General features: G+C 32.7%; 1 protein-coding gene across 4 annotated transcripts; it reads left to right on the forward strand.

Annotated features, from left to right (window-relative positions):
• Positions 1 to 8,188: 8,188 nt before the first annotated feature.
• LOC139516193 (uncharacterized) lies at positions 8,189 to 11,646 on the forward strand. Of its 4 annotated transcripts, none has more exons than XM_071306119.1 (2): positions 8,189 to 8,297; positions 9,731 to 11,646. In XM_071306119.1, exon 2 carries the CDS (start codon positions 9,745 to 9,747, stop codon positions 11,557 to 11,559), a length of 1,815 nt encoding a protein of 604 aa, XP_071162220.1. In that variant the 5' UTR covers positions 8,189 to 8,297; positions 9,731 to 9,744; the 3' UTR covers positions 11,560 to 11,646. The 4 variants fall into 4 exon arrangements, with proteins under 4 accessions (XP_071162220.1, XP_071162219.1, XP_071162221.1 ...); XM_071306118.1 differs by lacking the exon at positions 8,189 to 8,297 and adding an exon at positions 8,347 to 8,452; XM_071306120.1 differs by lacking the exon at positions 8,189 to 8,297 and adding an exon at positions 8,438 to 8,517.
• Positions 11,647 to 11,828: the final 182 nt, after the last annotated feature.

Consider the following 11,828-nt stretch of genomic DNA (forward strand, 5'->3'; position numbering starts at 1 on the left):
CAAACTTATATTCATGTTAAACTAGCTATTTTAAGATTTTTTACTGTGCTCAAATGTATATTGTAGAATAGTGCGATGTGTCGAATGGTGCTGAAATTTTATTACTAGTGCAAAATGTTTGTTAAATGTTTTTGTTAATGTTTACCATTATATGTTATGAAATAGAAATCAATAGTGCAAAAATAAATAGTTAACAATCATACATATTTGTTTTATTTAAAATCAACTACCAGAGGACGGTAGAGTTTAAGGTTTAAATGTTTCAGAATTAAGGATATTCTAAGAGATATGATTTTCTATCAATACATGTTGTATATATTAAACGCATCAAAAAGAGAGATATGGGTGCAAAGTACACGGTCTTAATTTAACAAGAAAACATGTACATGGGTACATGTAGTATATGATATAAATTCAACAAACTGTCACAAGCCTCTCTATTGCCTTTTGAAAATATGCGCAGCCCTCTACTTCGCGTAACTGAAATGCAGTTGGAGAAATGAATCTAAAAGAAAACAATCTGCCCCATATTACTGTATTTCTTCTATATTGAGATATTTTGATAAAGATACATTTACACGTAAATGTGAGATATTTGTGAAAACTGTTGATTGAAAATATTCATAAGAGGTTAATTGCGGGTCTAAGCAGTAGGTGGAGAAATCGCATCCGGTCTAAACGAAAACAACAACAAAATCTGCCCCACATTATTTCTTCTATATTGAGATGTTTTAATTTGATCAAGATACACGTAAATGTGAGATATTTGGGAAAATGTTGATTACATTTTGGTCATTTACATGCCAGTTATATACATGTATAATTATTATAATTCCATGCAAACATATTTGTATCACAATTCCCATGGTTATTGGTTTATTAACTGTGATAGAAACAATAATTTATACGATGTCATTGCATTATTTAATGCGACAATATAACACTACAGGTACAAGCATTCTGTTCAGTCACCTTAAGTTTATAGCGTGCCATTCGATGGACCAATGGTCCGTGTTGAAGGTCGTACTAGTACTTTGACCTATAATTATTAAGATTTTACCAAGGTTTTGTATAGTAAGACAATACAAATCCTTGTTTTAACACGTTGTGACTTGGATCAAGGAACCATTTAAAATGGGACCAAGGTTAGATGATCACTGTCAGACAGGCATGCACACAGTTTAATAACATGTTTTAAATAGTTGACCTTTTTTCATATGGAGCATAAGAAACAAACTTAAACCAGGAAAAACTAAAGATTTATTAAAAATGCATTGAGCAATGAACCGGCAAGTAAAACATACCAGACATGTACATTTAAAGTATATTCATACACCAACTATAGTTGACCTATTGCACACATTATTAAAACAACAGACCAAAACACAAAAAACGGCTGAATCATGAAAATGAGGTCAGATCAGATCAGAGGACATCTGCCAGATGGCCATATACATACATTTACCTTAAAACCATTCCATACACCAAGTATAAAAGACCTTATACATACCGTATTAGAAAACTAGACCAAAACACTAAAACATAACTGTTCCCACTGAACCATGAAATAAGGTCAAGGTCAGATAAAACTTGCCAGTTGGACATGTAAACCTGACAATTATTTTATACTGTACACCAAATACAGGAGACATATTGCTTATAGCACCGACATATAGTATTTGAGTATTGATTTAAACTTGTTCACTGATCCATGAAATGAGGTCAAGGTCAAGTGAATACTGACTGACGGACACGAGGACTGTGACGTTACGCACGTTATTGCGTCAATACTGTGTAATCAATCAGTCCACACTAATAACAGCTTTTCTATAAAATCATAACCGCTAAGTTATATAAAACTTATATCCATAGACTAGATAGGTAAATACTATTCCGAAAAAAGTACAAATTGTTTCATCATATTTTACTATAGTCTAAAATAAGGACAACATATTGACAAAACGTCAAAAATATGTTTGTCAGACGTAACAGACTTAATACGCATAATAACTTTAGCAGGGGTGTTTGTGTTCTTCAAAACAGTATTATATCCAGGAAAATTCAACTGAATGATATGCTTATGTATAAAGTATTACAATATTACTGAATATGCGTTCCTGTAACGACCAACGCTATTTTTTTGGCAAAAACAAATAGTGTTCATTTATGGTCAGATTTTGTAAAATGTTAAGTTATCAAAATTTATAGGTTTTAACATATAAGATTATATGATATTTCGTTTGTGTAAATTATGCTGACAAAAGTACATATATATAGACCATACCAAGATCGAATTTTTGCAGCACTCACAGTACATATAAAAATGCAACGGCTTCTGGCAAATGTCTTGCAAGATAAAATTGAGAATGGAAATGGGGAATGTGTCAAAGAGACAACAACCCGCCCAAATAAAAAACAACAGCAGAGGGTCACCAACAGGTCTTCAATGTAGCGAGAAATTCCCGCACCCGGAGGCGTCCTTCAGCTGGCCCCTAAACAAATATATACTAGTCCAGTGATAATGAACGCCATACTAATTTCCAAATTGTACACAAGAAACTAAAATTAAAATAATACAAGACTAACAAAGGCCAGAGGCTCCTGACTTGGGACAGGCGCAAAAATGCGGCGGGGTTAAACATGTTTGTGAGATCTCAACCCCCCCCCCCCCCCCTATACCTCTAACCAATGTAGTAAAGTAAACGCATAACAATACGCACATTAAAATTCAGTTCAAGAGAAATCCGAGTCTGATGTCAGAAGATGTAACCAAAGAAAATAAACAAAATCACAATAATACATAAATAACAACAGACTACTAGCAGTTAACTGACATGCCAGCTCCAGACTTCAACTAAACTTCAAGATGTCCATTATCGGATTTCGATGCTTTTTACAAATATATTGTCATTTGCAACGTTATTAATTGAAAATTTAGATTAGTTGCATGCTAAATTGGGCTTTTCCGTAATTGTACTTTAACTTTACAAAACAGCTACATAGTTTTTGATAATTTGCGTAGTCAAAACGACTTCCTTTTCAAAGAAATAAAATGTCTTACAAGTTCACTGTGTATCATCGCCACCGGAAATTGGGTACTAACGAAGCGGAGAGAAATAGAAAAAAAAGTAAACAAGTTAAGAATTCATTCAATTTAGAGCATTTCCACTCATTGGATGAGGGTGCCGCTTAAGAAATGATTTTCTGATATATAATTCTTTAAATTATTAGGCAGATAAGTACAAAATTGATACAAGATTTTGTGTAATACTCCAAAACTTGCCACTTAGTACCGGAAAATTTCGAGGTCGATCGTCCTCTGTCGCCCCATTCTCAAGATATTGAACTGTTTTTCATTATTTTTCCAGACACGTTTTTAGATTATTATAGTGTGGCATCATATTTACTGAAATTTGTTGTCAAAAAGATGTATTTTAAAGAATATAGACCATGAAAAATAAAATCTAGTGTACGGCAACTTGCTCGTGTTGACAAATTTACTGTATGGCAACTTGTTTTTAGCTGTATGGCAACTTGCTAATTTTAGAATAGTTATTTACCGTCCTTTCAAAGAAAATAAAGTATTAAGTTCAAATATCTAAGGGGTGGGGGAGGGGGGGGGGGGTCCTTTTTAATTTAAACTGTTTTTGTCTTTTTCAAGGTTTTAATTTGTTTGAAACTGTTATTTGACTGATAAATTTAAAAACCCTTAACTGTTCGACCCACTGTCTGTAATCTGTTTTGTTAAAATTTGCAATGTTGTTAACTGTTTATTTGAAATTGAGATTCCAGTTATCTGTTACTTAATACTTAAGTGTTCACTGTTTTTGACATTATTTTCTCTGTTAACTGATCTTAACTGTAATTTACAAGAATCACATGCAAATTTGCTGTCCATTCCTTTTTTACGTTGCTTCCTCAAAGTAAAAAATCTTTGAGTATAGTAAATCCTTGATAAAATTGAGAATGGAAATGAGGAAAATGTCGACGAAACAGAAGCCCGACCAAATAGAAGAAACTACTCAACGCAACGAGAAGATTATTCACTAGGATGGGGTGTCAATTCACAGATAGGAAAAAACTTAGAATTGACACTCATAATTTTTAAACACCCTCTTTCACTTCCTTCCTAATAAATAAGGCTTACTATTTGAGTTATGCATGTGTATATTTATGGAAAGAGAATCGTCCATAGATTTAATTTCCAATAGTAATAATTGTGAAATATAATCTTTTTTTGTGTAACCATGGCAACAATCAGCATTTATTTGATACCAAATATTGCAAGATAGGGGGTTGAACATGTCACAAAGATCTCAAAAATTTGGTCCAAAGGAAAATGTCAATCAATAAGAGTGAAACCTTTCCTGAAACCATAGACATATATCTATCAAAAGGTAAAACAAAATATATGCATTTCTGCATTTTTTTCCATAAAATTGAATTGAAAAGATCGAGCGTCAAATCTTTGTTGAAAAACAATACAAATTTTTTAAATTTATGGCGGTACGGATAGGAACGTATGGACGTTCAAACTGTAAAATGGCTTCTAAAACATGTTAAAAACAATCTAAACGTTCATATAAACCCACTAGGAAGGCTATATTATTATTCAACTATCTAAAAATCAATTCAATTGTACAAAAACTTTCATATTTAGAAAATTCACCATGGCTATAATGCGAAACTAAACTTGTAACTGTGTATTGATATACCCGAAGCTGTCTCCTAAGTGAGCAATCATTTAACTACAAAAAGGGGGTAGAAGTTCAATGTTTGTTTCTTGAAACATATAAATGAACCAAAATTTAAAAAATGAAATAAATACAAGACTATATAAAAATGTAACAAAGGTTACAGACTCAAGTTGGGTCATGCAGGTGCAACAAATGCGGCAGTGTTAAACATGTTTAGAGATATATCGTACCCCTCTTTATACGTCTAACCAATGTAGTTATATCTGCCTTCTATTTGTTATGTATCAAAAATGTTAAAAGGAAAGGCCACTTCTTATCCAGCTAAAACCCTGGTCAGTCCTATGAAGAAAATAATTCAGAAGTATGTGGAATGTTTGATAAGTAATATTGACCCTGAGTACCTGGACGGAATCGTGAAATATAAAGTACCTTTACATTTTGCAATTCGTAAAATAACTGAACAGTGTGGCCTGGTAGAAGAGGCCGGAAAATGAGGACTTAGTTCTCAAATTGATGTCAAATTTGCTAGTCTAAGACTTCAGAAATGTAAAGATGGACCAAGGCTTTTTTTTATATCAGTTCAGAGTTCTTAGTTGCATGGGACTTGGAGATGAAAGAGCGCTTCAACTTGTGACACCTTACATGTTACTTTCTGATTTATACACTGGTTTTGATGATTTAAAATAAAAATGAGTAAACCTTCGTAATTCCTTTTAATAAAATCATGTAAGCAATGAGTCGTATGAATACCCTGACTGAGATGTAACCATAATTTAAAAGAGCTACCGCCATAAAAAAAAATTATGTTCACGCCCTATAGTATTCACTCATTCTAACTGTTTGTTACACTTTCCTACGTCATGATGATAACCCAAGTTTACTACGACTGATTGACATAAAACATTTACTCAACAATATACATAACCAGAAGAAGCCTCCCTTTTGCTGTTTGGAGCATTTTCGATTATTCATGACATAGTCCTTTTTCTTGGAGTCGATCACTCCGTCTGCTTTTCCATCCGTTCAATTGTCTGTCCATGTGTCAATAAAAAAAATATGGTACTTGCCACAGGCACTTGTTTCAGAAAAAAAAATTCCTATATACCTTAATACAGGAATTTTTTTTTCTGAGACAAGTGCCTGTGGTACTTGCATGTGATGGATAGTTATCTTATTTGCAATCATACCACATCTCCACTGTTTTTATCTAAAAAAAAAAAAAAGCTAGCACCAACAAAAGAGGAATGGACGGTTTATTTTATTGAACTTATACAATTCAACCTAACAACAAATAAGACAACAGTCGTTAGTAGCATAACGATATATAAATGTATTTAGGATAATATGGTTGAAAAAAACCATTTTGTACAAAATCGAAAAGTGGTACGCAACGAGGCCTTCTGAACTGAATTAACGGCATATATTTAATAATATTTGATAAGTAAGACATTTTGTATATTTGTAAGCCTGTAAAGCTTTGATATCAACAAAATATCGTCACTTGATATTATTTAAACAGTGATTAATTTCCTCTTAAAATTATAATATATTGCAAGACGCCGTACAGACAAAAGTTGTTATTTTGCAATTCGCCGTACAACGTTCTGCAATTCGCCGTACAACAAACAAACAATGTTTTTGTCCATATTCTTTAAAAAACATGTTTTTGACAATAAATTTCAGTAAATATGATGCCACACTATAATAATCTAAAAACGTGTCTGGAAAAATAATGAAAAACAGTTCAATATCTTGAGAATGGGGCGACAGAGGACGATCGACCTCGAAATTTTCCGGTACTAAGTGGCAAGTTTTGGAGTATTACACACAATCTTGTATTAATTTTGTACTTATCTGCCTAATAATTTAAAGAATTATATATCAGAAAATCATTTCTTAAGCGGCACCCTCATCCAATAAGTGGAAATGCTCTAAATTGAATGAATTCTTAACTTGTTTACTTTTTTTTCTATTTCTCTCCGCTTCGTTAGTACCCAATTTCCGGTGGCGATGATACACAGTGAAGTTTGTCCACTGGACGATTTTGATACGTTTTTAACGTTGTCGATTCGGGTACGCTATTTATGGTGGAACATCTGTATATATTTCCTCAGGTAGAATTTTCTTGATAGTTAGATATTATCAACAAGATCACAAAGTATAAAAAAAAATCCGATGACTTGGGTTGTTTGTTTCGATGAGGTTCTTAAGTTGTGAAAAAGTTTTGTATCACGGGAGGATAAAAAAATAATCTTTTTCAAATTTGAGAAGCGTAAAACTGAGATTTGTTTGTTTATTTCTCTGCAATAAGATTGTATAGAACTTGAAAGCGAAAATAAAATTGGGCCTAAAGCGTGGCTATATATATACCTCTCCACATCATACAAAGCTTTTAAACATGCGAGATGAATTATCCCAAATAATCATTAATCGCCGTAAAAGGTACGCACTTACCAAATATATTTATCCTCTTATTCATAAGAAGAAAGAAAATCGGAATATAAAAAATCTTAACTTTTTTCAAGCAGTCACTGAACCATGCATGGAAAAAGGGAAAAAAACAATGGACATCATGATAACAGACGAAAACTTCATAAAATAAGGCATCTATATACAAAGTATGGAGGATACAGATCTTCTGAAATATAAGTTTTGAAGAGGTTAGCTGACACCGCCGCCACCTGAATACTATCTCTATGTCGAGCTTTCTGCGACAAAAGTTGCAGGCTTGACATAATCGTTATCAAAGGGCTACAACACTCATGCCGAGAAGTCGAATTTCGAACATGCAGACTTATTTGAAGAACATGTCTAGCTGATCACGTTTATACAAAGACGTAAATATACGTCCTTGCGTTTACAATTTAAAGTTTCTTTCTATCTATTAAAGTTATCAAGATAATAGGCAAACATGAAGCAAATGGTAAAATGTGTTATTAAGGAAACTTGCCCCTATTAGAAGACGTCTGATAGTTTGACATATAAGGACAATTGATAAAGTTCACTTTCTAAACATTAGCCCGTGTCAAATATTGTCTATTTATACCAGTTTTCAAAATACATTGTGCGTAATAGGCAAAAATTGCATTTTATGATCTATTTTTAGCCAAATCAGCCATCTTAGTTAAGGGGTCATCGAACTGGATACCCCAATGGTGAATGTGGCCAAGTTACATTGAGGACAGTAGTTCGATTAGAACATTTTTGTAAAAGTCGACGACGACGGACGACGGACGCCAAGCGATATGAAAAACTTTTGGTTAGCTATAAAACGTTAAATTTAGAAAATGCTAGCAGAATAAATTGATACAACCGTTTTACCTTGAAACCATGGCAGATTTTTGTATACATAGATGAAGCTTACTAATTATACTATTCGTAATAGAAATACACTCTGATACGTATAGTCGTCTGGCATTTTTTATTACATAACCTGGAACTATTATACTTACTATAATAGTCCCAGACATAACTAAGACAACATGGTTATAACTGGGACACAATATTTTAGTTTAAGATCAGATCATGTTTATTATAGACTCAAAAGATCGATAAAAAATGTACATGACACAAACTATTTTGTTTAAGCAGAAAACAATGGTAAAATATTTACGTGGTTTGAATATAAAGGTTATTTAAAAGCTGAATCACAATTGTCAAAGGGAGATTGTCCTATTTAATTCGATCCACTTCAACGAATTCATGTTATGTGTAATTCATAAGAAAAGGAAAGTAGAATACTTAACATTATAAAGGTAAATATGCTAATGCATGCCAAAGTTGAAACGAAAGCTTATTTGGAAGGAAATAAAATAGCCCGGTAACAAAAAATTTAGTATACATCACATTTAAACAAATTAATGAGAAAAGGAGTTATACGTTAGCATTTTGCCAATATGGCTGTCATATTTATGATTACTGGTATCCAGGTAACAATAGATAGGTCTTCACCGGGGAAGTATGCATTTACCATATTTGTAGTTATTGGTAGGGGCCCATGCTAGTACTGCTTAGTAGGCCCTTATTATCATTTTGTTTTTTTACCTTTTTGTTTATTTTTTGTTGTTTGTTTTACCAGAGACATATATACTCATTAACAAATTTTCACTTGTATTTTTTTTTTAAAATGATGATTTAATCAATAAAATGAAGGTTCATCCAAGGATTTGTATACTAGTAGTACATCTTGGTTCATCCTAACAAAATTAATGAATGAACAAATATGATTGTATATACCTCAAAAGTCACACTCATCCAGATAAACCTGTGCAGATGGGAATATTCTAAACGGTCTACTAGTAGAATTTTTATTTTATTTTGTGAAAGCATTTAATTTCAACGTATGCATCATACGTTGAAATTAAATGCTTTCATAAAATAACAAAAATATTCAGAGGAAAATTCAAAACAGATGTCAATCCTGAAACAAATTGAAATAGCAAAATAAAAAGCTTTATAAACACACCAATTAAATGGATAACAGTTGTCATATTTCTGACTTGGTACAGACAGATATGTCTCTGGTACAGGCATTTTCTTATGTAGAAAATGATGGATTAAACATTGTTTTATAGCTAGCTAAACCTCTCACTTGTATGTCAAGACAATTTTTAGCAACACATTTATGCATTATTATCTATCTGCTGCTCGCTATTAACATTTTTCTGTTGCAAACGTTTGTTAGTATTCAGAGTAATTTTCTTGTTTGAAACAGAAGTTTATATAAAAAGAAGTTGGGTGGTATGATTGACAATTCTCTACAAGAGACCAAAATGACACAGACATTAAGAACTATAGGTCATCGTATGGCCTTCAACAATGAGCAGAGTCCATACCCCATAGTCAACTACAAAAGGCACTGAAATGACAATGTTGAACAATTCAAAGAGAAAACCAACATTGTTGACCAAAGGCCTAATTTATGTCTATTTGTTATGGTGAAACTTCAGATCTAGAACATAAATATGCTGTGTAGGAGTCGTATGTCCCACAATGACAGAAATCTTAAATTTGATATCCTTTATGTTTTGTAGTGACAAGTTACATAATGGCAAGTAATGTACCCCAATGTGAGCCATGTGCTGAAGATGGGTCATACCTTGAAGCAACGCGATGGTGCTGTGATTGTCAACAATGGTTTTGTGACAATTGTGGAAAATATCACAAACGTCTTGCTGTTACAAAAGCACATACTTTGCTATCAAAGTTAGAATATGAAAAACTTCCAAATATGACATCAGCAATCAGCAGAAAATGCCATAAACATTCCGATAAAGATCTTGAATTCTATTGTAATAGTCATGTAACTGCTATCTGCTTTTCTTGCATGAAAGAAGATCATTCATTGTGCAAAAGCGTTAACAAACTTAAAGATGTTGCAACAGGAATCAAATCATCTGCTGCAGTCACGGACGTCATGGCAACACTAGAAGATGTTGTTGATGTCTTTGAAAAGCTACACAAAGATAGAAAGACAAATAAGGACAACCTAAAAACAGCAAAAGATATTATTGATGCAAAAGTCGAGAACCTTCTTGATGAAAACCAAAAATATCTACAACAGCTAGCAGCTGACTTAAAATCAGAAGAACACAAAAAATATACCAAAGAAGCATCAGCTTTAGATTTAGAGATAGACACTTATAAAACAAAAAGGTCTGTTTTAGAAAAGAAATTATCTGATGTAAAAACAATGGTGGAGTATGCATCAAATGAACAGATGGTATTGTCTCTAGAAGACATTAATAGAGATGTTTCGAAACATGAAGAATACCTACAAAGTCTAGACGGACATGTTTTCACAAAAACACTTGCTGTTGATTTTAATTTGAATGCCCTGTGTTTGAAGGATACAGTGCGTTCCTTTGGACAGGTATCAGTTCAATCTGCAAAATGTCCAGTGAGGCTTACTGGTAAAAATAAAGCAATGGTGCCAACAAATATATTGCAAACAACAAAGTTAACAAATAAATCTTCGCTAGCGAAGGGTAACAATCCAGTCCGCAGCTCCTTCTCTCATGTACATGCACAAAAAAAATCTGAAACAAGATCATTTGATGACACTTTTGTTCAAGTACGTCAATTTGCCATTCCGCTACCGAAAGCACAGAAACAGAATGTTATAAGAGATATCAAATGCCTTCCTAATGGATACCTTGCAATGACTGATAGTGAAAATAATCGAGTTCTTATAATTAATCAAAATGGATCGACATTGTCAGAAGAATCTCTTCAAGGAAGCCCAAGATGTCTTACTTTCACAAAAGATGGGAGAATTGCAGTAACGATGTTTGATATGCAGAAAGTGCTCATATGGAACCCATATCAACCATCAAAAAAAGAAAGCATTGATGTCCATGACGAGTGTACTGGGATTGCATGTGTCAATAATATTTTGATCATTAACTGTCAAATGAGGGGTCTTCTGTTGTATAATGTAATAGACTCAAAAAGCAGAAGACTTACAGAGTACACTGGAAAAATGGACATACATGAGTTTGGTGAAGATAATGTTTGTATTTACAAGTCAAAAACTAACGACTTTATAACTTTGAACATAAATTCAGGAGTTGAAAATACATGTAGACGATTTAAAGTTTACTCTAAAATACCATCATGTCTAGCAAAAGATGATTCAGACAACTTCTTCATTATCGATTCTTCAAATGCTGTAAGAAAAATTGATAACAAATCATGTAAAAGTGAAATTGTTCTTGATGTGTCAAGTGGAATTAACAAACCACAGGCAGTAGCAACTTTTGTTGAAAAATCTAGAGGCATGGTGTTTAAAAGTGTCACCAAGTTTTACCTCTTTGTTGTTAACAATGATGGTAGTTCTATTTTAATGTTTCAAAAAAAGTAATAAATTTTGTGTTACATTTTGAATTAATGTTTGCTATCCTAGTCATAGCAAAAAAAAAAAAAGCAATAAAATTATGTTCTAAATGCACCATGGTTGGTAGTTCTATTTTATTGTTTCAAAAAAAGTAATTACTTTTGTCAGTGATATTTTGAATATTTGTTTGCCATCAGTCATAGCAAAAAAACTCATAACTTTATGTTCTAAATGCAACATGTTCGAGAAAACAACATCTTTGCACGCTAAGCTTGGTGTTTGTTTAAACCCTCCTA

This window comes from Mytilus edulis, chromosome 3 (genome assembly GCF_963676685.1).
Source record: "Mytilus edulis chromosome 3, xbMytEdul2.2, whole genome shotgun sequence".
Taxonomy (NCBI): domain Eukaryota; kingdom Metazoa; phylum Mollusca; class Bivalvia; order Mytilida; family Mytilidae; genus Mytilus; species Mytilus edulis.